Genomic DNA, 22900 nt, shown 5'->3' on the forward strand with positions numbered 1-22900 from the left:
GTGTTCTAATGAGGCCTTTTCCTTTCATGCACTTGTACCCATAACACTCACTACGCCACTGCCCATTCTCCATCCTATTTCCCCCTGTAGCTCCCTCCCACACCTTCTCTTGAATCTCTTCCTTGACCTTTCTGAGACTCATTTAGTCCTGCGCTGTCTCTATTATAAGGGCCAGCGAGGAAGGGCGCTCTTGTTTGAGGCCTGGCAGTAACAGCATGTGTCCCTTTCCTATGCGCACAGATGGGTCTTCGATCCTGTACTGCGGACACTGTCCACAGACAGTGGTCATGCTGTTCCACTCTGTGGTCATGCTAAGCCAGTACCTAGTCTATACACAGACCTTTTGCCTGTCCTGTACTTTTGTTTCCAATTCCATAGCATGCTTAGCATAAACTAGCACGCAAAGTTGTTTCATTGAAACAATACCATTCTTGGTGGCGAGTGGTGTGAAACTGATTCATGTAATTGGATCAAAGACACCTAACTTTTTCCAGTTGTGAGTCTGCGGGAGTGGGGTTCTGAGATTGTGGAGATCTTGTAGTGTTGCTCCAGGACACCAAGGGGATGCTGCATTCCTGAGCATTCAGTGGTGTAATTTCATTTTCACTCTCACACAGTACATGCGATTACTCCTTATCCTATCCCCAACCATGAGCCACGGAGCCTGATCCAAATCCTTCAAACGCCATTTAAAAATAAGATATTAAGAATTGTTTTGGGCCCAAAGTGAACACATGTCCTCGCTGTATTCTGTAACTGTCCCTGAAGTGCCATAAAATTGATCTGAAGGTGTTTTAAAATCTCTATAATGACATCTTCTACTGAACCATGAAAGCCCTCTCCAGTTCCGTAAAAAATTGCCACTCTCAAAGGAATACTTTTTTCTGTCAAAATGTATGGCAAGGGTACGTATTTAAATTAATGCAATTTGTGGCAAAATGCATATTGAATTTCCCTTGAATGCTTTGTTCTTTTCTTAAATATATAATCACCTGTGAGCAAGTTCAACATAAATATTTATGTACAATGCATATGTTTTGATGCATGCACAGATATTCGTGTTGGATCATGTATTGCAAAGTGCTATGACATGAAACAGATATTTAAGGTTAACATAAATAAAAGGCGTCAATTTCTTGTTTCCTGCATCCCAATTATCCGAGTCTATTGTAATTGCCTTATCATAACCTGCAGCTTAAGTTGACATGCAAATTGCCTGGCTGCCAAGAACAGAGGCGCTGAGATTGAGACATGCAAACAAGCAGAGAGTAATTGCCCACGCTATTGTTATGGCTCATTTAATGACCTCATATCTGATGAATTTTAAGAAAATACAAGTTTCTCTTGATCATTTATATTCTGTCTATAATCCCCAATAAAATGTGAAAACATCACATTCGGCAATAAGATCCTGCCGTCTATCTTGTTTATTAATCACAACTCCGCAGGGCTTGAGTCCAGTGATGGGATACGATTTAATCTTCAAAACCATGGATAAGGCTTTTATTGCGGGTTGTGTGTATTTCAATATTTATATGGGTTCAACATTTTATCGTTCGCTGTAAAAAGTGAATATAATGTAATACCAAATGTGCCATCTCTTCAAATGTTCCTTTAGGAGGAGAGCTGGGGAGCCGCCATTAGAAACTGGATGGATTCCTTACCTTGGCTGCGCGTTACAGTTTCGCAAAAATCCTTCAAATTTTCTGAAGTCGCTGCAGAAGAAACATGGCGATATCTTTACGGTACAGCTCCTTGGTAAGGCAACATATCTTTATGTCTAAACATGGCTGCACTATAAATGTGCTCAAGAAGCGAAGGTGCAGAAATGCTCTGCATCATTGCCCTAAGTCTAGAAGTATAGTACAATGCCAGTGGTCTTATCTACACACAGTAAGATATTCTATTTTGTGAGTATGTATTTCAACAGCTAATATTAAACAAATATGCCGTCTTTCTTGTTTTCGAAGAACTGACAATTGACTGTTCATGGTCTGATAACAATCATACTTTTCTTAAACTAATACTTTGTGTGCGTGCAGACTGTTGTCTGATTTGTATTTTTAGCCTACCACTACCTTGAGAAGTGTTCACAAAGGCTTGCATGTTAACACAAATCATTGTCAGGTTCTCCTAAGGAAAAAAGGCTCACATGCAATTGACCCTGTTAAACATATAGTCAAATGTATTTATTTCTGAAACCATCAACCACCAGTGCTCGATTGACTATCTCCACTGATTGACATATACATCCTCATGCACCCCACCCTTTAGGGATTCAAATCCAAGCAAAAAACAAGATGGGAATAGTTTTGCATTCCAGATGAGCTCCCATACATGGTTTAGAAAGAAGAGGCTTCAGTTCCCGTTTTGCCTGTCCTCTCAATGCCTTTGGACACTATGGGGAGTCAAGAGCTTGATTCAGAGACTCCAGAACAAGGATGGGGTCAGGGGATTTCCCATGGCATTCCTTACATTCAGAAATCCAATTTGAACCCCACAGTCACTCTTAAACTGACTTGGGCATTGCTATTCAAATAGGATTTACATTTAAATTTAAATTACTGTATATAGCAATGGCAGTGGCAAGATCGTTGTTATTGCAGAACTGGCGGTCAGAACAGATCCCATCTAAATTAGAGTGGATACAGAAAATGAGGAGAGTTAGGAAAAGTGAACAAATCTATGCCATGCGGGAGGGAGGGGTAAGACAATTTGATAACATTTGGGGACCTTATTTTGATTTTGATTGATTTCTATTTGGTTGACGAAGTTAAACTTCATTATTTGGCTGTATTTTAGGTTGAACCTGTTTTCGTCGAATTTGATCCTATGTATTGTTGATCAGCAATCCTTTAATGTCACTAAAGTACTTCAATAAAAAAAAAAATAGGATTTACATTTGTCACCAAGCAGATCAGCATTTTTCTGAAGCTGTTAGAGGGTCATTCTCTGGATTATGGAATAACAGTTTAAAGGACATGGCCAGAACCCAGATCTACCTACAAATGCCTGTCAGTTAGCAGACTGGTCCAAAACTAAATCTTTATTTCATTTGATATCTGAACTTGTGGTTAAATGAGACCCTGGTTAATTGTTGTCCATCAACACACAAGTAAGTAAATGTCTTGGCTTAACTAAATTTATTTGTTTGTAATAGTGTGTTGAAACTTTAAAAGATTCGGTTCTATTTGGAAAGAGCATATTAAAGAGTGTTCAGTTAGTTGGACGTAATGCCAGTGATGCAGCATAAAAGTTGACCCAGCTTTGCACAACACTTAAAGCTGAATCTCAACAATAAAAATACATGTGCACTTTGCACACGTCTGGAAAACGACATAGAAACAGAGAAAATTGATGTACCAGCACCATAAAAGTGTGCTTGACTAGGTAGAAACAGTAGGAATAATCAATAAGTGAATTTAAGTTGTTTAAGTAACAGATTACGTTATATTATTAACAAGAGATAGCATAACATCTGATGATAACTTAGCATTGCTATTGACTTCATTTCAGAGTGTCAAAAATACACGACTTTGGTGCACTTCCTAAACTACAAGTACTAGATGTCTGACATTTTCAGTATAAGTGCTTAACAGTATAAAGAACGTGTGTTCAAGAACAGTTTTATTTATTTATTTGTAGAAATAATTTTATTGCTACTTTCTGTAATAGTACAAAAGGGGGTGGTGATGCTTGTTTCCAGTCCAGGGAGGACCTGGCTTGGCAGTTCGGGCTGGACTGTTCCCATGGGGCACAGGGTCAAGACTGATTTGCATATGGCTGGGTTCAAATTGGAATGGCATGGTGAGCAAAAAAACGATGGATTTAGGCCCAGATCTCTGTACTGGGGTGAATGTATGACATTGTTCTGCATTCTGTCCATCAATTGTTATTTTTGCATTTGTCACCCCGAGTGGGAAGGGTATGCTCAGACGTGAGTCCCTTGCTCTCCATGCCACTGGAATCAAGCTATCCTGGCTGACGAGGGCTGAAAGCCCGAAACCGGTCCTAGGATGCTTGTTTCCAGTCCAGGGAGGACCTGGCTTGGCAGTTCGGGCTGGACTGTTCCCATGGGGCACAGGGTCAAGACTGATTTGCATATGGCTGGGTTCAAACTGGAATGGCATGGTGAGCAAAAAAACGATGGATTTAGGCCCAGATCTCTGTACTGGGGTGAATGTATGACATTGTTCTGCATTCTGTCCATCAATTGTTATTTTTGCATTTGTCACCCCGAGTGGGAAGGGTATGCTCAGACGTGAGTCCCTTGCTCTCCATGCCACTGGAATCAAGCTATCCTGGCTGACGAGGGCTGAAAGCCCGAAACCGGTCCTAGGATGCTTGTTTCCAGTCCAGGGAGGACCTGGCTTGGCAGTTCGGGCTGGACTGTTCCCATGGGGCACAGGGTCAAGACTGATTTGCATATGGCTGGGTTCAAACTGGAATGGCATGGTGAGCAAAAAAACGATGGATTTAGGCCCAGATCTCTGTACTGGGGTGAATGTATGACATTGTTCTGCATTCTGTCCATCAATTGTTATTTTTGCATTTGTCACCCCGAGTGGGAAGGGTATGCTCAGACGTGAGTCCCTTGCTCTCCATGCCACTGGAATCAAGCTATCCTGGCTGACGAGGGCTGAAAGCCCGAAACCGGTCCTAGGATGCTTGTTTCCAGTCCAGGGAGGACCTGGCTTGGCAGTTCGGGCTGGACTGTTCCCATGGGGCACAGGGTCAAGACTGATTTGCATATGGCTGGGTTCAAACTGGAATGGCATGGTGAGCAAAAAAACGATGGATTTAGGCCCAGATCTCTGTACTGGGGTGAATGTATGACATTGTTCTGCATTCTGTCCATCAATTGTTATTTTTGCAACTTTCTGTAATAGTGGCAGTAGGCCATACTTGAAGTTGAAAATTTCTGTGTAATCATTACTAACCCATTACCAAATGCATATATATGATGTGTGATTTATTCCATTATGCCTAAAATTAAAAAATTAATAAGGAGTTTATTAAACTAAAATATAAATATTGAATTGAAACAAGTTGAGAAGCTTTTTCTCCTTATACTGCATTCTCTCATGGCTTTGTTCAATGGACTTTGATACATTTCTCAAATGTTGCTTTATTTGTTCTTGGTTCATGCAGCATTCCTTTTGACAAAAAAGACATCTCTTTACCCCTTTATGTGTGAATGTTAGGAAAGCAAGTTTTCCCCTATATCAATAGAAAATAGGGAGATGAACAAGCTCTTTGTCATCAACCTGTGAGGAAGGAAGGACATTAGTTTCTCATGATATGTGTGAAAAAATATGCCGGAGTAACAATTTGTACCTGGAATGATAGAAAGATGATTATATGATGATCAGACCATTGTGGACCGACCACTGATGTCATTATGACAAATATGTACTATATAACTACGATGCACTAGAGGAGTATTACATATGCATTTTGATGCCACTTTTAGCTCCTTTGAGGAGAGTTTACTCTAAGCTCAGGCTGCCCCTTGACACTTTTCTTTGCCTCCAACCTCTCTGCCAGACTCTTCTTTTAAGCCTCTTTGCTTTTAGCCTTTGCTGATGAACTTGCCTATCAGATGATTTTGAGCAGTTTTGTGAGATACCAGACTTGACTGCTCCATTCCCTCTTGCCCATTCCCATAAACTTTGTCCCTACTGGATTTTAACTTGACCCCTTATCCCATCCTAAGAGAACCTTTGAGTACCAACTCCTTGCTTTGTTTGTGATAGAAATTGTATTGTTGACCAAAAACCATTCTTTTATGGATGCTTTTATTTAGGGATAGACTATTTCAACCAGATGTGTGAATTTATATTTCGAACTGTTAGATTTATGACTGAGCTTTTTAAATGTTACTTATCTGTTTTGATTTTGTATCTTTAATACAATAACCAAATTCTCTAAAGTTCTGAGTCTTATTGTATTTGATGTTCTTTCCGTTGAAACTTTGCTGATTCTAGATGTATAATAATGAAAGTCAGATTATTATCAGAACTTCAGGTTTTTGGGCTCTTGTTCTGAATAGCCACAGTAGATCTTTTAGTATGCATGATTCTTTTTAGACTAACCTTCTTTAGGAGGTTCGGTCTACCAATTGCCATACTTTATTTCTATAGCATGGTTTTGAGAGTAATTTATCTGAACTTGATTACCAAATTGTGAGTTGGATATCAATTATGGTCCTTTTTGAGTAGCTGACAGTTGAACATCCTGTTTCCTCACCCCTCACTATGACAGAGAAAGGTCCACCGCCTCTGAGGTGAAGTATTGAACCTGAGTAAAAATCCCACCCATATGGGCTCAGTAGGAGTATTAAGGTTATGTCAAAAAGTATCTAGAATTTTCGCTACAACACCAGTATATGCAACCTCCAAGGCAACATACAAGCCTGAAGTACATTTACATTTTTTTATTGAAGGCCTTCATCATATTCAGATGTAATTTCTTTGAATGTCGTTCCATGCCAGCCCACTTAATTACATATGTCGTAAAGAAATTTTCAGAAATATGTTTGTTGGGTGGATAGGGAGTCAGGCCATCGAACCCCACTTTATCCAACATGTTCTTGATGTAATCATTGGATTTTGCTGACAATGCACTCTATCTCATTTCACAGCCATGAGCATATAGGTAACCAAAACGTGCCTTTTCCATTGATGTACATTACATGACCCACCTGCAACATTTAATCAAAAATGTTTTTATAGATTTTTCCCATATACTCCCCACCCCAATCCTCCTTTAGGGATCCCTCCATGATTCTTCAACACCAGCCTGTGTCTGTTTCAAGCTTGGCATTTTCCTTAATCACCTCACTTCTGTTTTATTTAAGTGTCTCTATCTACATCTTCTCATCTCTATTTGCACTATTTTCAGTATTAAGCTTCATTACTTTATGTTCGTGATTAAGTCTTCTACTTCCTCCTCATTTTTTATGTTATACATTTTATTGTTCCACATGGCTCTCAACATCGCCAAAAATATTTAACTGGACTTTTGCACCCAGACTTTGTATCGCGTCCATTCTTCCCAGGGACCGCTTTCATTCTTCTGGTGTGTGAGATACATTTGACCTTATAATACATGAAATATCGTTGTGTGAAATTGTCTTCCTTTTTAGACCAGTTGTGAGAATTAGTTCTTTAATAGAATACATATGGAAGTTAATAAACATTTTCCTCAGCTTTTTTTGGTTTGGGTTTAGTCGAAAGTGGTCTTGATGTACCCTTTGAATTTTCTGTTCCAGAACCACCTAGTATAGGATAGGATAATATTTGTAGTGCATGCTTATACCCGAAGGTGTCAAGGCGCTGGGCAGATGAAGGATGAGAGAAATGCACTTGCAGCCATCTAAGATGAAAATATCCATGTTTTCAAAAGTGTTTTTAAAGACCAGTAAAGAGTCCGCATTGGAAATAAAGTTGGGCAAGGAATTCCAAAGCTTGGTGGCTGTTAAAAAAAAAGGAGCAGCCACCCCATCTGGACCTGCGGAATCTAGGAGACACCAGTTTTTTTCTGTGTGGAGGATCTTAAGGTCCTCCTAGGAGTATACTATTGAAATAGGGTTTTCAAATGTGGCAAACCTTTACTGCCCATACCATGCTCAGAGCCTTAAAGGAGATAAGCTTTCTGGTGAGGAGCCAATGCAAGGCACAGATCCCCTTCCTGGCTGACTGATGCTTCAGAATGTTAAGAATCAGCCTCGCCGCTGAGCTCTGTACCACCTGGAGCTTGTTAATGGACATCGCATTGATGTTAAGGTACAGAGCATTACAGTAGTCCAGTAGAGAGGTAACTAGTGCAGTGATGGTAGACCGATGCAGTTCGGACGGAATATACTGCAACACCTTTCTAAGAATTCTTATAATGTAGAAACAAGTGCTAACTGTGCGGTTGACCTGAGCATCGAAGGTAAGACCATCGTCAAAAATGACCCCCACATTTTTCGCTGTCCTGGCCAGGACAGGAAGGAGACCACAGTCTGCAGACCACCAGGCATTTGACCTGCTGGAGTTCTGTCAGCCAAATACCAGCACCTCGGTCTTCTATGCATTGATCTTCAGTGAGTTGCCTTCATCCAGAAAAAAATGCTTGACATACACCGATTGAACTTCTCCGTGACCGATTGCAAATCAGTCGAGATGGAGACAATAATTTGCGTATCATCCACATAGGAGAGCACCTGAAATCCGAACGACCGCACCAGCTCAGCCAGAGGGGTCACATACAGGTTAAAAATAGTGGGGCTCAGTGACGATCCCTGGGGGACCCACAGGGAAGGCCAAAGGCTTTCTCTCTAAAGCCTCCACAGCCTCACACACTCTCTGAAATAGACTGTCGTTAATAAAGTTTATCACAAACTTTTTGATGCCACTGCACCCTGCTCTCTCAGGTATTTTCAGTATCTTGATGTTATTCCTCCTTGCCTGATCATCTCATCTCTCAAGGGTGTCAACGAGGAGTATGTCTTGGCCTTTTAACTATAAGATCCCATGTGCATTTCTCTCTAAATTTAGTGAAATGTCCAACATTGTGTCTCTAGCTTACTTGCCCTATTAGCTAAATCGTCTACTTTTTCACCCAATGATTGATAATTTCCTGGATAACTTTCTGGTTGCTTTCAAATGTCACAAATACATTTTTATTTTGCTAGAAATTTCTCTGAGCATGGATTTCAGACTTCCTCCTTCAATATCTTTTGCTTGCTGACTGCCTATCTCTGTGAATCCATTTCGTCTTTGTTGGATGCTGTCATAAACCAGATAAGGGTGGGTTTTTCTGCTCACCAGCCAAAGTTTCTTAATTCGCCAATACTTCATAACTTTAACATAGCATAATGTCTGAGCATATCATAATGTTATTGTTGTTCATTGTTTGTTCTTCAACTTCCTTATATGCTAGCATGGGGTTAAAATCTTAGGCCAGAGCTTTGTTGATAGCAGGAGTTTTTCTCTGCCTTGATACTTCTACACTAATATTTATTAGTTTTGAAGGCTGGCTCTCTATACTTTCAGTAGTCTGCTTATTTACCCCCAGAAGGTTGTCTCTTTCAGGGTCACAATCCCTCCTGATATTATCCATTGTAATCTTAAAAGAGGACCTTAGTGATTGGGTTGTTTTACAGGCACAAATCCAAAGTACGGCCCACCGCGAGGTATGCGGGCCGGGCACGGAGTCACACGGACCCTGTAAACAACAGTAACTTGGAAATGAAGTCAACAGACGATGCACGGCGTTGTAGAGGTGAGGTGTCGGTGCCGAGGTGAAGCCAGTTCCTGTCTGCCACGGGGGAGACAAGGCATCGAGTCCATGAGGAGGCGAGGCATTGAATCTAGGATAGGGGAAGTTAGGCAGCTTTGGCAGTGAGGCTTCGGTTCCAGTGAGGGGGTGTGACATTGAGCACTTTGTGAAGTCACACTCATCAGTTATAGGCTCGGGGATAACATGACGCTGGCAGTGATGGTGTAAGTGCAAGCGCTGCCGTTAGGAAGGCCGATAACTGCAGGCATTGGAAGGCGTCGAGGCACGTCAGAGCTGCGGTGCAGGGGGGCCGTATGCCGTGCACTTTACGGGTGGTTCCCCCAGCCTCGGTGTAGGTCACAGCATCACTGGTGCCATCGCTGACTGCATCAGAGTTGTTCGTCATGCTTTGCAACACCTACCACACAATTCTCAGGGCCCAAGAACTAAAATGTGCACCCTTTTGAATACAGGAGTCCACAGAGGAGTCCAGGTGCTGGTCAGTGGATGCAGGTGAAGTCTTTGTGGCCCTGGGACTTCAGGACAGGAGGCAAGCACACACGAGCCCTTGGAGATTCTTCTTCAAGCAGTTTAATAGCAAAGTTCCAGTTGTTGTCCTCTCCTTGGCAGAAGAAGCAGCTGCAGGCCAACCCAGCAAAGCACACACAGCAAAGGGGCAGTACTCCTCCTTGCAGCTCTCCAGCTCTTCTCCTTGGCAGAGGTTCCTCTTGAGTCCATTAATTATCTAATTCTCTGGGGGTTAAGGTCCAACACTTATTCCCCATTTTCTCTTTGTTCACTTTGTAGCAAGCATTTGTGAGCCCAGTCCAAATCAGTTCTGTCCTCCATGTCCCAGCATCCCTACAGGAAGTGAAGACAGCATTGTGCAAAAGAGAAACAGCCTATTCAGGCGCTAGTGAAACTCCTCCCACTACTCCAAATGCAGCCCAGGGCTATTCTGCCAAACTATGAGTCACCCAGGAAAGACAGGACTCACCATAACCCCCCAACCCCCTTGGGGCTATCTAAAGTGAATACACATCTCCTGCCACTCCAAAACCAGATGGTGAATACACAGCCAGTCAGAGACACACTTAGAACGGTAAGGCAAGAAAATGCCCACTTTCTGAAAGTGGCATTGTCAAACACACAATTTAAAAAACACCTTTACTAAAAGATCTGTTAATGAATTTCGAGTTCAGTGAGCCTAAACTCCATTTCTCTATCTTGTCCCAATGGAAAGTTACACTTGTAAGATGTTACAGTGCAACTCCCATGCTATCTTATAGGACAGACAGCCTTTCAATAGTGAAAAAAGAAATACACAGTATTTCACTATCAGAACATTCAAAAGACACCAGTACATGTCCTACCTTTAACATACACTGCACCGTGCCCATGGTTGTACACTGAGCCTTCCTTTAGGAATGCCTTACATGTAAGAAAAGGGAAGGTTAGGGCCTGGCAAGTGGGTGCACTTGCCTGGTCGACATGGCAGTCTAAAAGTGTGCGCGCAGACACTACAGTGGCAGATTTGAGGCACATTTACAGGGTTACTGATGTGGGCGGCACCATCAGTGCTGCAAGCCAACTAATAGCATTTGATTTACAGGCCCTGGCACACTCAGTGCACTTTACTAGGGACTTACCCATAAATCAAATATGCCAATCATGGATACCCAATTATGATTACAATTTACACAGAGAGCATATGCACCTTAGCATTGAATAGCAGTGGTAAAGTGCCCAGAGTCCCAAAGCCAACAAAAACATGTCAGGTAAAATAGGTGGAAGAAGCAAAACGTTTCGGGATAACCCTGCAAAAAGGGCCATTTCTAACAATGTGGTTTTTTTTTACCTTATTTATGTTCAGCAAGCCTTGGTACATCCTTATTTTTCTCTTTCAGTTTGAATCCTTTCAAAATGTGATGCCAATTCTGTTTGCTTTCTTCTTCCACCAGTTCCTTACTTTTTCAATATTGGGAAGCTAGTCTGTACCCATTGTGCCTGATGTTAGCTGGTATCATTTCATCTTATTTGTAAAAGTTGATCATTTCACGTTTCTATTTTTATTTACATGTGTACGACAGGTTTTAAGCATGTCACTTACATTTACTCTAGGTTGCTCCTCGACTCTTGGTCTTTCTGCTTTATTTTCATCTTTAGTTTTAAAGATATCATTTTCTTGTGGAGATTCTTTATCATATATCGACATTCATGCTTGTGCCGTTCAGGACTTTTCCTCCAACAAGCTTGTTCTTGTGTGGCATCTGATTAAGCCCCTGCTATGTATGCCGATTTGTTGGTTCTTCTAGGAAATTAAATTTGAAGAGTTCCAAAAGAAATAGCACTCCTAAAATGTAATGGTTAACAACAAGTTCACAGAGGAGTGCTAGGTTTATATTTTCATCATTCTGTACTCTGGCTCTGTGATTAACACTTGATGCCCCAATCCTGCTCACACATACGACAGGTTAGGCATTGCAAGCCAGCAGTGCAGTGGCGGTGCATCTATTGGGGGCGTTGGGGCGTAGCCCCCCTGCCCGTAGCTCCCTCCGCGTTTCTAAACTTAAGTAAACTGAATCAGTTTACTTAAGTTCAAAGACGCCGAGGGAGAACCAACTGAAAATCATGTCAGTCAGCATGACGTCGGACCACCCATCCCCTTCAGAGTCTGAAGGGGGAGGGCTGTCCGGCGTCATGTTGACTGACATGATTGTCAGACCAGGGGCAACAGGCAGCAGCACAAGTGCACATGAGTGGGGAAGGTGAGCAAATTTTCACCCGTGCCCAGTCATGCGCACTTGTATTTGCACTGGCTTGCGCATGCCCATTAGGAGCCCCTCGGTCTCCTAATGGGCAGGCGGCGGGCGTAGCGTAAGCTGTGCCCTCAGCCAATCCTGGCGCTGCTGGCAGCGCCAGGATTGGCTGAGAGGGGTTGGCAGGCCCCTCCAGTGCCGTTCGTGAAGGCGGCAAGGCACCCAGGGGAGCAGAGGTCTGTGAGGTGGCGTGGACGGCTGTGAGGTAAGTTTTTTGTGTAATATTTCTTGTCTCTTTTTTCTGGAGACTTTTTTAGGTCTCGCCTTGCTATCGCGTAAGCGATCGCAAAGCGAGACTATAGAGAGCGGGTTTGAAAAGTGCTCCCAAAAAGCGGATTGCATGGCTAGCACGCGCACAATCACGCGCATCGTGCAGCCATGCAATCCGCCTTTTGGGAGCACTTCAAAGGGACCGCTCCCCCGCCCCCAAGCGCGCGCGCGCCACGCTCCACCGGGCTTGTCTTTTTTTTTTTAAACTTAAAGAGCGAGGCGCGCGTGCGGCCAAAGCTTGTTGAGTTTCTCTTACTGCAGGCACGACGTGCTTTGTTTTAATGAAGCGCCCGATGCGCTTTCACTTAACGTCTATCACTTTTAAATGTGCTCTACACCCCCTCTCACCCGCTGCACGGAGACAGGGTGCGAAGCCGGCACTGTGTTAATTGAAAAACCTACCCCACCTGCCTTCGCCACTTTCAGGCTCGCAGTCACAGCCTGGCCATGGACGAGGGGGAGAAGGAAGGATCAGTGAACCGCCGCATGGATGACTCAGCTGCTGCACGGAGGGTTGATTCCTGGCACTCGGACATAAGTGTAAGTGCTCCTTAGATTAGTTGTGCACGGCTCCCCCAACTTTACTTTTCCAACATTCTATGTTTTTTTTGCATCGCAGCATGTTGCGAATTATCTTTAACTATGGAGGTCATACGCCCACCTCTTTATTTACCTTGGCCACGATGCCCGTAAGACTGCTGCGGTCCGTTCTGAATTTCGCCTGCTAAGTAATGCTTGTTGTTTTCACACACTTTGCTTTTCTGCACATGTACGACTGTAATTGAATTTGCACTGCTTGGGGTGGGGGTGTTGTGCACATGTGGGACTGTAATTGAATTTGCACTGCTTGGGGTGGGGGTGTTGTAAAATTTATTTGAAAAAAACTCAAGTTCTTTACTTTTAAACGTTTTATTGTTCTTGCATACGCTTCAGCACTCTCCGCTCCCTACTTCCTTATGTTGGCTTGCGATTCCACCATGAGGCGCCATTTTGGTGGTTTACTGCTCCAGTGTTTTGAATCGCTTTAACTCAGTGGAAGTGCCTGATGCAGCATGGTTAACTAAGGGATCTCAGGCAATTGGGTGTTGTTTGTAGGCAAAGCCTAACATGTGCCAAAAATGTCCGGGAAACCTGGCGATCTCTCAGGGACAGTCCTACTCTCCTTCCCAGAAGCCTGCATTAAGCTTAGTAGTCGTTACTCCTCCCTGGTGCTGGACACCCATCGTAACAAGCATTTGCAATGCAATAGGTCTCGCATTTATGCGAGTTTGAGCTATTGACATTGCAAATGACAATGCCTTTTATTTTTGTTTTTAAAACGTAAATAAAATGCATTGTCATTTACAATTCCAATAGCTTAAACTTGCGTAAATGCGAGACCTGTTGCATTGCAAATGCTTGTTGTTCATGGGGTTCTCTCTTGATTGTTTTTGTTCTGGAGTTTGATCGTGTTATCTGTGCCGTTTTATGTCATTGTGCTTGCTAATGTTTGTTGAGTTTTTTTATAAAGCCTTTTTTTAAATCAATATTTAATTTCCAACCGGGTGCTTGGACTGGCAGCCTTTTCTCTCTCAATTGGCCCGCAGAATAAGATACTAGATAGATATGTCATCGTCCTTCTTTAGTCGAGCCAGTTACCAATGGAAGAGGGAGACATGCTGTCTGGGAAGGGCCGAATAACCGCAGCCATTAACAGCACTGGGTTGCGCTTACAGTGACACCTGGCTAGACCTCGAAGTGCGGCTGAAACATGAATATGATTAAAGTACTGGTTTACGGAAAAGCATGTAACCAGACCTCGGAATTTTGTTGACGTGACCGGGTCTGATTAGGGAAGTGGCGGATTGGGGGGAGGGGTGGAAATACTGCTCAGCACAATTGGAATTGTCCAAAATGAATACCGCGCTGGTCGAGAAAGATCAAAATACCCCTCTAAAAGGACACATCCTGGGGAGGGCCGAGAGTACTGCTGAGAAAACGCGGCTCCGTGGGGCAGAGGGTCGTGTACTGTTACACCTGCTGATCAGGCCTGGGAGTATTGCAGCAGTGGCTATTTATGAAAAGCCGATATTACAGCAGGTCTGAACGGGCGGGCACGTAGGAGCAGCCCAGTGAGGCAGGAGTATGCAGTGCAAAGGAGGCAGTGAGCAGTAAATATTCAATAACCTTAGGCCCCTAGACAAGAGGTAGGGAAGCCATCAAATTAGGGGCGGAGCCAAGGGTAAGGGTTGGCTGAAAGAGTCAAAACACGAGCCAAGTCATCAATGTATTTGGCATGTAAATTATGCAACAAACGCCGTATGCAATATGAGAAAGGCACTTAAAATGTGTTTCTTTAAAACATTGGAATTGTTCACTTTAGTGACAATTGGAAGTGATAGCTTCTAAAGATGAACTTAGAGACATTCATGAGATATCCTGGCCCTGATGATGAAGCTATTAGTGACCCTAGAAAGAGGTCAGTTGTCCTGTGGCCCCTGCATGCACCCTATGTTGTTGTTATAGATGGAACAACATTATAATACATTGCATGCATGCATCCACCACCAATCCACCCATCCACAACTGGGAAATTACTGATTTCTGAGCAATGAATGCATAAAACATTAAGGTATTCCATGTCAGTGATATAGTTTTTGTTTATGTTTCACATGTTTTACTTAATCTTGCATTCCTTAAGAGTGCCCACTATTTCCAGGATGCTGTATTTCTGTATTTTGTTGTGTAGCATATTTCTTGTACAGTGCATACTTTGAACTGAGTTACATTCAGGCATTTTTAATGGGCCACCATTGAGAGCTTTAGAGCAAAGACTGAAGGCTGTGTCAATTTCTCACAGTGGGTCAAAAAGGTGTTCAGAAAACTTAGCCATCCAACCCCTGGCCTCTCTGCTGAACAATCAAAGCAAAGGTCACTTATGTAAGTTGCGATTGTGATTCTGTGCAACTGTGTGTGAAGGAGGTACACAGTTGTCAAAATATTGAGAAGGCAATTGTAAAGGAAAATACAGTGCTTACAAGTGAGTCAGTGCGTTGTGTTTTTGGGGGTTGATTAATGTTGGACTTTGAAATTTTGTGCTGTTTTTAGGGGTTGAAAAGTGAAGTTCTCTGATTATACTGAACAAGCGGCTGGCTACCTACGTCAAATCTCTACTATTGATTTCATAACACTTTCGCAAGTGCTTTATCAACCTTCCTGCTTTCTCATATTTGCTTGAAAATGCTACATTTATCCACTCTTTTTCTTTTTTTAAACCCCGGTAGGGGCAGTACCACGATAACTTTCCGCCCACCACTTTCAAATGTCACCAGCCGCCACTGCAGCAGTGACTGGGCATGGAGGCACACCCTCACAAAAGAGGACTCACCCGTCCTCCAGTGGTGATGGACAGAGGTTCCTGATTTATTTATTTATTTATTTATTTTGAAAGTTTCGGATATCAGAGCGCTTTTTAAATCAGGCTAATTATACAAACAGAAAAATTCAGGTAAGTCACGTATACATAACATAATTTGATTTTACCGCTGGAGAGAAACACTGCCCACCACCAGTGGGTTTTTCACAAAAGGATGTAGCTTGACCAGTCAGCAGATGGTGGCTGTTCATTTGTTTGGGTCTTTCTGGCGTTTACGCTTTGCAATTTTCAGTGTTATGAAGTCAGTTGCTCTTCTGTTGCTCTTACCACTTCACATTTATCTCTTAAAAGGTTTCCCTTTTTTATCAACAAATTCCAGAGATTCTTTTTTTTATATAAACAAATCTGCATGGGTAAAGCCATAATGAAGCTAAACTTCTCAAGACAACTCTTATATTTGCTCTTTCACCTATTATTAGTCTCTGTCTTCAAGGAAACTCGTAATAATTGAAGTTAGTTTTTCACAACCACCTGTGTCCATAAATGAAAAGAATTGATAAAAACCTTGACTGCCAAATGTTAGTCACTTTTTTATTGTCATCATGGTATGTGTCTCATAAACAGTTGATAATGGGGCCAGATAATATTGCATTTCACATTTAAAAATGGAATCTAAATATATAACAGTCGTGCATCTGAAGTTCCTTTGACATGTGGCACAGTTACAAGTACTTTAGCTCAATTTGCATGTAATAATTCTTCATATACGTGCTAAATAAGTGAGGAAGTACGTTTATAGAGCACACAAATATAGTTTTGTCAGCCTCTAGATGCTGAAAGTTTAAAGTCTCTCTGTGATGGAGAGAGCATTGAGCAACCATGCAATACAACGCATCATACAATTTGCCTTGTATCAAAAGAAAGACTTACCGGAGAGTATAGGTCTGAATACAACAGGCCCCATAATCAATGTGACTCATTTTGCTACGTTTAATCCCAATCTAAATAAAATTAGTCTTTCAGGTTTTGAAGCAAACGTATAGCGAATATGATTTTATAAGTCCACTTTCTATTCCAGTATTCCAAAAAGAATAAAAATGTGATTTTTAAAAAATATTTTCCTATGATTTTGTTATTTGTTTTTAGCTAGATTGTAGTGTAATGTGTGGTTCACCTTAAAATCGACTCTCATCGTCCTGCATGATTGAGGGAAGAGAATCCCTTATGAGGCAAACATTTTTGCATTTCATGGCTTACCATCACGGCCTTAAATAGCATCGTCAAAAAACATGACAAGAAATCCCAGAGGTCTGATGAAGTGAGGTCTATACGTGCATCACAGCGGACATCCTCTGCTGTGCATGTACTATATTTAAACTGTGTGTGGTTGAAGGTGCTGTCAAACAGGCCTATCAATATGTATTGGCCTAATTATCAGTTCCTGGAGCAGCTCGTTTGGAAAATGTGGAAGGATGTTTGGACTTCCCCTCGCTGTCCTGTACGGGTGATGCCATTTTGCTGATTGTACTTTCCCATTTGATGAGTAAATGATTGTCATCTTGAAGAGTCGCAAGGGACATGTATGTCATCTTAATAAAGAAATTAAAAAGCACATCTTTCCACGAGAAACAATGTAAATTCCTGACCTGTCGGAGAAAATAGCTCACTAATTGGTTTTGTGTGGTGGTGCAGCAGAATCGTTTTCTCCAAACGTCACACCAGCGAAGCACCACTGTACATCATTGTCAACAGTTCAACCAAATCTTCCTAATAAGAGCATGATTACATAAATGTGATAGCCCTAAACAGGATAGTGAAACTAGAAAAAATACCCTTGGTTGTTAGGGTAAAGAAGGAATGGTCTGTATTCATGGGAAGGAACAGGAGGAGAGGCCTACGGTGCTTTTGCGATTCCACTAGATACCACATCTTGTGTAGTGTTCTGCTACACACAACATATACAAGCTCAACAGGCCTTTGCATTTAGTAAACGATAGTTGATGGTTCTTACCTTCACATTTGTGTTGAATGTCTGCGCTTGTTGGACATATCTAAGCACGCAGTTTGCTGTTTTATAAGTCTTGCCTTATGATGTTTTACACAACAGAGGTACCCTGTGATAGGGTCGGGCCCGCGGTTCAAGGCAGATATGGCCAACAATTCACTTTTAATTTGGCTCAAGGATATAAAATTCTCTTCGGACTACAACTTCATCTTCAAACGCCCTACAGAATTTGATTGCGAAGTTGAAAAAAAAATGATGAAAATAAGTCACATTAGAAACTTTCAGGGAAACAGGTACAGCGCCATAATCTCCATCCACAAGCACGACAACATGCACACACAAGGTCACTAACAAATAGTGCTGTCGCGTAACTCAGCAACGCCAGCCAGAAGAGCATGGATAAGAAAGAACTCACCAGGAACAATATAGAAAGCAAAACATGTATGTAGGAGTGAGCAACATTCACGTAATTTGCATTCACCTAACAATGGAAATGTCAGCAAAATCATGTGTCATTATGGAAAATTATAAATCTCTCATTTTGAAGTATATTTGTCCGTACGCCGCGTGTTCTTGTCAATATTTGGCGCGAGGATGCATTTAAACAAAGTACTAGTCTGTGAACAACAGCCACTTGCATGCTGTTGTTCGGGTGCTTTCACTGTCATTGTTAATGCGAATGGCACATGCAGTACGTTTTTACCATGAATTATTTATAATTACGTAAAGTGGGGTAATGGCATACTTTTTGGAATTTCATGCCTCAAGCATAATGCGAACTTTCCAAAATTATGCAAATTATGCTGGTGTATTTAAATTTTGGCCAGGCCGAGTTGTAACAGACAAGAGATTGGGAGATTGATTTACAATATGTTTCGGACTCCATTAAGCTGGCCCTTCTTTTGTTATGGGTTAGGATATGGACCAGTGCCAGCCTACGTTTTAAAACGGAGGCTTTCCAGGACTGCCTCACCTTCGATAAGAGTCTGTCAATTCCCTGGCTGAGGTATATTCACAGGGCTTTTAACGACCGGGACCTCCCAGAAATGTTCACTGCCCCGGTCAATAGGAATCAGTCTGATAAGGGGCTGGTGAAATCTCGCCACACAGAATGTTGTCATTCACAAAGATTGAAGGGGGTTTTCAGTAAGCACCATCAGCGGGATTTTCATTTGTTTTTAGCTTTAGGGGTGATGGTGTTTCATCTGCAGTTGGAGCTCGCACACTGGGAAAGGTCACTACTCCTCAGATTTAGGGAAGGCGCAGTCTGGTGGTTATTGTGTCTCCCTGATGATTCTTAGATTTGGAGGAACTATTTCCCAGTCTGCCCTTGTGATGGTGCTACAGAACAATCATTAGTGCATTTTATGTTCTTCTGTAAATTCTAGGAACCAGTTTTTTAATCTGTTTTAAACACACCCTGGAACCACTGGCTTTCCAGAAATGTAATGATGCTTTATTGTGCTACATTTTTGGTATATCAATCAAGCGGTATTAGTAGAGAGCTGCTTATCACCCATAGGATATTCAGGCGCTGTGCTGTGGGTATAAGTCAAAGAGCCAGGTCTGAAGTCTGTTAGTGATGGTGACATAAGGAGGTGGAGGGGAAAGGTGTTCCAGGAATTGGCAGAGATGTGGGAGAATGAGCGTCCTCCGGTACTGCAGCGGCGAATGCGAGGAATTTGTGCGAAGGGGAGGTGGGCGGAGCAGAGGTTCCTTGCTGGTGGTGCAAATTCAGGTTGTGGTTTATATAGGCAGGTCCTTGATCATGAAGGGCTTTGTAAGCGTGGGTCAGTAGCTTGAAATGGCATCTTTTCTTGATGGGGAGCCAGTGGAGGTCTATCAGGTGCTGGGTGATGTGAGTTCTCTTGTGCAGGTTGAGGAATGTTCTGGCTGTGGTGTTCTGGATCGTCTGGATCGTCATGAGTTTGGTGGTGGTGCCTGCATAAAGTGCATTGAAGTAGTCTAGCCAGCTGGTGATGAGGGCCTGTGTCACCGTTCTCCTGGTGTTTATGGATAGCCACTTGAAGATTCTGTGGAGTATGTGGAGAGAGAGGAAGCAGGCTGAGGACACAGCCTTGACCTGATGTTTCATGGAGTGTTCCCTGTCCTGGATGATGCTGAGGTTGTGGGAGTGGTCTTTCAGAGTGGGGGTGGGTCTGAGTACCGATGGCCACCAGGAGTCCTTCCAGAGGGAGCTGTGTCTGCCGAAGATCAGTACTTCTGTTTTTTCCGTGTTGAGCTTCAGACAGTTGCTTTTCATCCAGGCCGATGCGCTGTTCATACAGTTGTGGAAATTGGTCTTTCTTGTGGTGGGGTCCATTGAGAGAGAGAGGACGTGTCAGGTGTCGTCGGCATAGGAGATGATGTTGATGTCATGGGTTCTGACGTTGTCTGCTGGTGGAGTCATGTAGATGTTGAGGAGGGTTGGCCTGAGGGAGGAGCCTTGAGGGACACAACAGGTGGTGTGCTTGGATTGTGAGGTGAAATGGGGGAAAAGGATTCTCTGTATGCATGCTTCTTTTTAAAAATGGCTGTTAGACATAGGAAATCTATGGAAGGCTAAGGAGTGTCTCTTTTATGCTTCACTTCATAATATTAACACTTGAAGTATATTTCCGTGGGTTCTTTTAGTCTGTACAAATGTGGCTTCTTCTTTGACATGCTTCACCTTATATAAATCAAGCTCCTCTGGATTCAACCATATTACTATGTTATGATTAACCTTTTATCAGTTTTAATGGACGTAACTCTCTTGATGCATGGTATCTGTCTTGTTTTATGTTTGATTCTTTTACGATTTTATTTTTAAAATTGAACAAAGAACTCTTCGATTGCTTGATTGAACAAACAACAGCAGTATAATATGGTGCAAACAAGGCAATGCCATAAGAACTTGCACATAACGAATGAGGACATGATTCACAAACTGCATTTTGCAGAATATAAAGTAGTACTGCTTTAGTTCACAAACCTATATGGGTAAATCTCCACCTCCATCTCTCCTAATCAACTTAATATTCATTTTTAAATATGTATTTAATAAAATTCCACCTAAAATTAAATGTTTGTATTTCCTTATTATGTATTTTAAATTGCAAAACATTATGTATATAATTGTTTTAAGGTAATTTAATTATTTCTTTAAAAAAATATATTCATTTATTTTTCATTTATAAAAATGTTATTAAAATAGGTTATAAGAAAATATTGCTATAAACATAATTTTGCTAACATTAAATTACATTAAATGTATGTTTTTTTCAAAAAAGAAAAAGTCAAAATAAATAACTTATTTTCAAATTATTTGTTATGGTGTTCTATTCGATGTCCGTGCCTCCATTATTTTCAGCTTTACACTGGTAAATTTGTCTCAACCTTCTATTTGAGGGGTGGAGACATGTAAGTCTACACTTTCTAGTAAGTTTAAACTTGAAAATGATAATTGGCCCAAAGTAGTAAGTTTCGTACTAAGTTTAAGAGTAAATTTACAGGTGTAGATTTACTTATGTGTACATTTACTCATGTGTAAATGTACTTGTAAATAGCCCTCTGTGATTATATGCATTAATATATTTGACACACAAGAACACCTTTTATGCCCAGCTCGTACTTATGCTTTTCTAAGCTGTTCAGGCATCATCAAATTTGGCGGAATGCTGACATTTGTTGCCCACTTCAAAAAAACATTTTTTATGGTACACATGGGTCTCATCTTCATATGTTGACCAAGTACAAATCTTGACATTGCAAGAGAGACTGCGGGATGTAAAAATCAATACGTTGCTAGCAAAATACAAATCAGATAAATAAAAAACGTATTGCTCGAAATTCTATAAATAGTAAGAATGTAGTAACTTGTTACCTCTAAAATATTAATGAAGCAAAAGAGCATATAAATCGCATTGGTTCTTAAGGGTGGCTATAGATATAGATTCTTTGGAAGGGCACAATAAAGACCATGGTGGTATGAAAGTAATTAAGAATGTGATAAACTGCGCTGTGAGTCCTCCTTGCTAGGCTAAAACCTTTCAAGTGGCCCTTACATATGTGTCAAATGCTTACAGTGCTGACACTGATGCAGGTGGTCAGATGGGGTATGCTGTTGGGCTGGAAGATGTGTTGGCATCTGTGTTATTTTTTCTTGTGCAGATGATTTTCGACAATTAGATACATTTAGGTCAGTTTACTGCACGTTACTTGTAGTTCTGTTCCCACCTAAATGTCTTTATGCAGGTGGTATGTAGGTACCTTTCACCTACATATGAATGCATACAGAGTACTCTACCTGATCAGGGTCCCAAATAGCAGGGTCTAGGATCCACTAGTTCTAGGAGTAATTGATAGCTTGGGTCACAATTGGTAATGCAAAACATTTTTTAAAAAACCCGAGGAACAGCAGATAGCAATGGGGTCACATTAAAATAAAGGTATCTCTAGAGACTTAGGTGATTCACTCATTTAAAAGAGACATATATAAATTAAGCATTTCTAATAGAAATTCTATGCATATTGGTACTTTAGGGCATTGATGGCAGAATGGTTTCACAGAAAGCAAGTAAAAATAGTGATGAACACGACAATGCATTACATATAATAATACATTCCATTATTAGACCATTCTTGAATTCAGTGCTGGCTGCCTTCACTGCTTTTCCCTTTTACTTTGTACATTCAATTTGCGACAGAAGTCGTCTGCAAGCCTCTGGAGACAGTGCTTTCCCTGCCTTATGCTGATCTCCAGGCAAGTCACTTAAAAGTTACTGTATGGTTGCTAGATCCCTACCTCAGTGAGCATGACAATCAGACGTGTCCACTGAGGGTCTTTTTGTTTATGTGGATTGAGACCCTAGAACTTGGCTCTGAGGTCCAGGGGAGGCATGCACCCCTATTTCACAGAGTGTCTACTGCCCTCTCTACACAGGCAGTGATAGACTGACAGTGGTGGCAGTAATACATATCTATAGTCGGGGATACCTGTATCCCTGTATTCTAACAAGGGTGGATGACTAGCCAATATTCTGATCAAGTCTGTGCAGTCTTCCATGCTTGTGGTCCTTTTGCCTTTGTCTGCCTGATATGTATAAGAGCCTGTGTGCGTACCGGGGAAGGATGGTGAGTTGAGTATTTGTGTGTAATGTGAGCTATTCAGCAGGACATTCCTGCTATCATGTGCCCCTCCCT

At 41.8% G+C, this 22900-nt stretch overlaps 1 protein-coding gene across 2 annotated transcripts in view; it reads left to right on the forward strand.

The window, feature by feature from the left end:
- CYP7B1 (cytochrome P450 family 7 subfamily B member 1) overlaps nucleotides 1-22900 on the forward strand; it is a 666301-nt gene that overhangs the window by 388787 nt on the left and 254614 nt on the right. For both annotated transcript variants that reach the window (XM_085605530.1, XM_085605531.1), the window contains exon 2: nucleotides 1619-1758. In XM_085605530.1, coding sequence (XP_085461656.1) covers nucleotides 1619-1758 — 140 coding nt within the window. The remainder of the gene's footprint in view (nucleotides 1-1618; nucleotides 1759-22900) is intronic.

Source organism: Triturus cristatus, chromosome 5_1 (genome assembly GCF_964204655.1).
Source record: "Triturus cristatus chromosome 5_1, aTriCri1.1, whole genome shotgun sequence".
NCBI classification, from domain to species: Eukaryota; Metazoa; Chordata; class Amphibia; order Caudata; family Salamandridae; genus Triturus; species Triturus cristatus.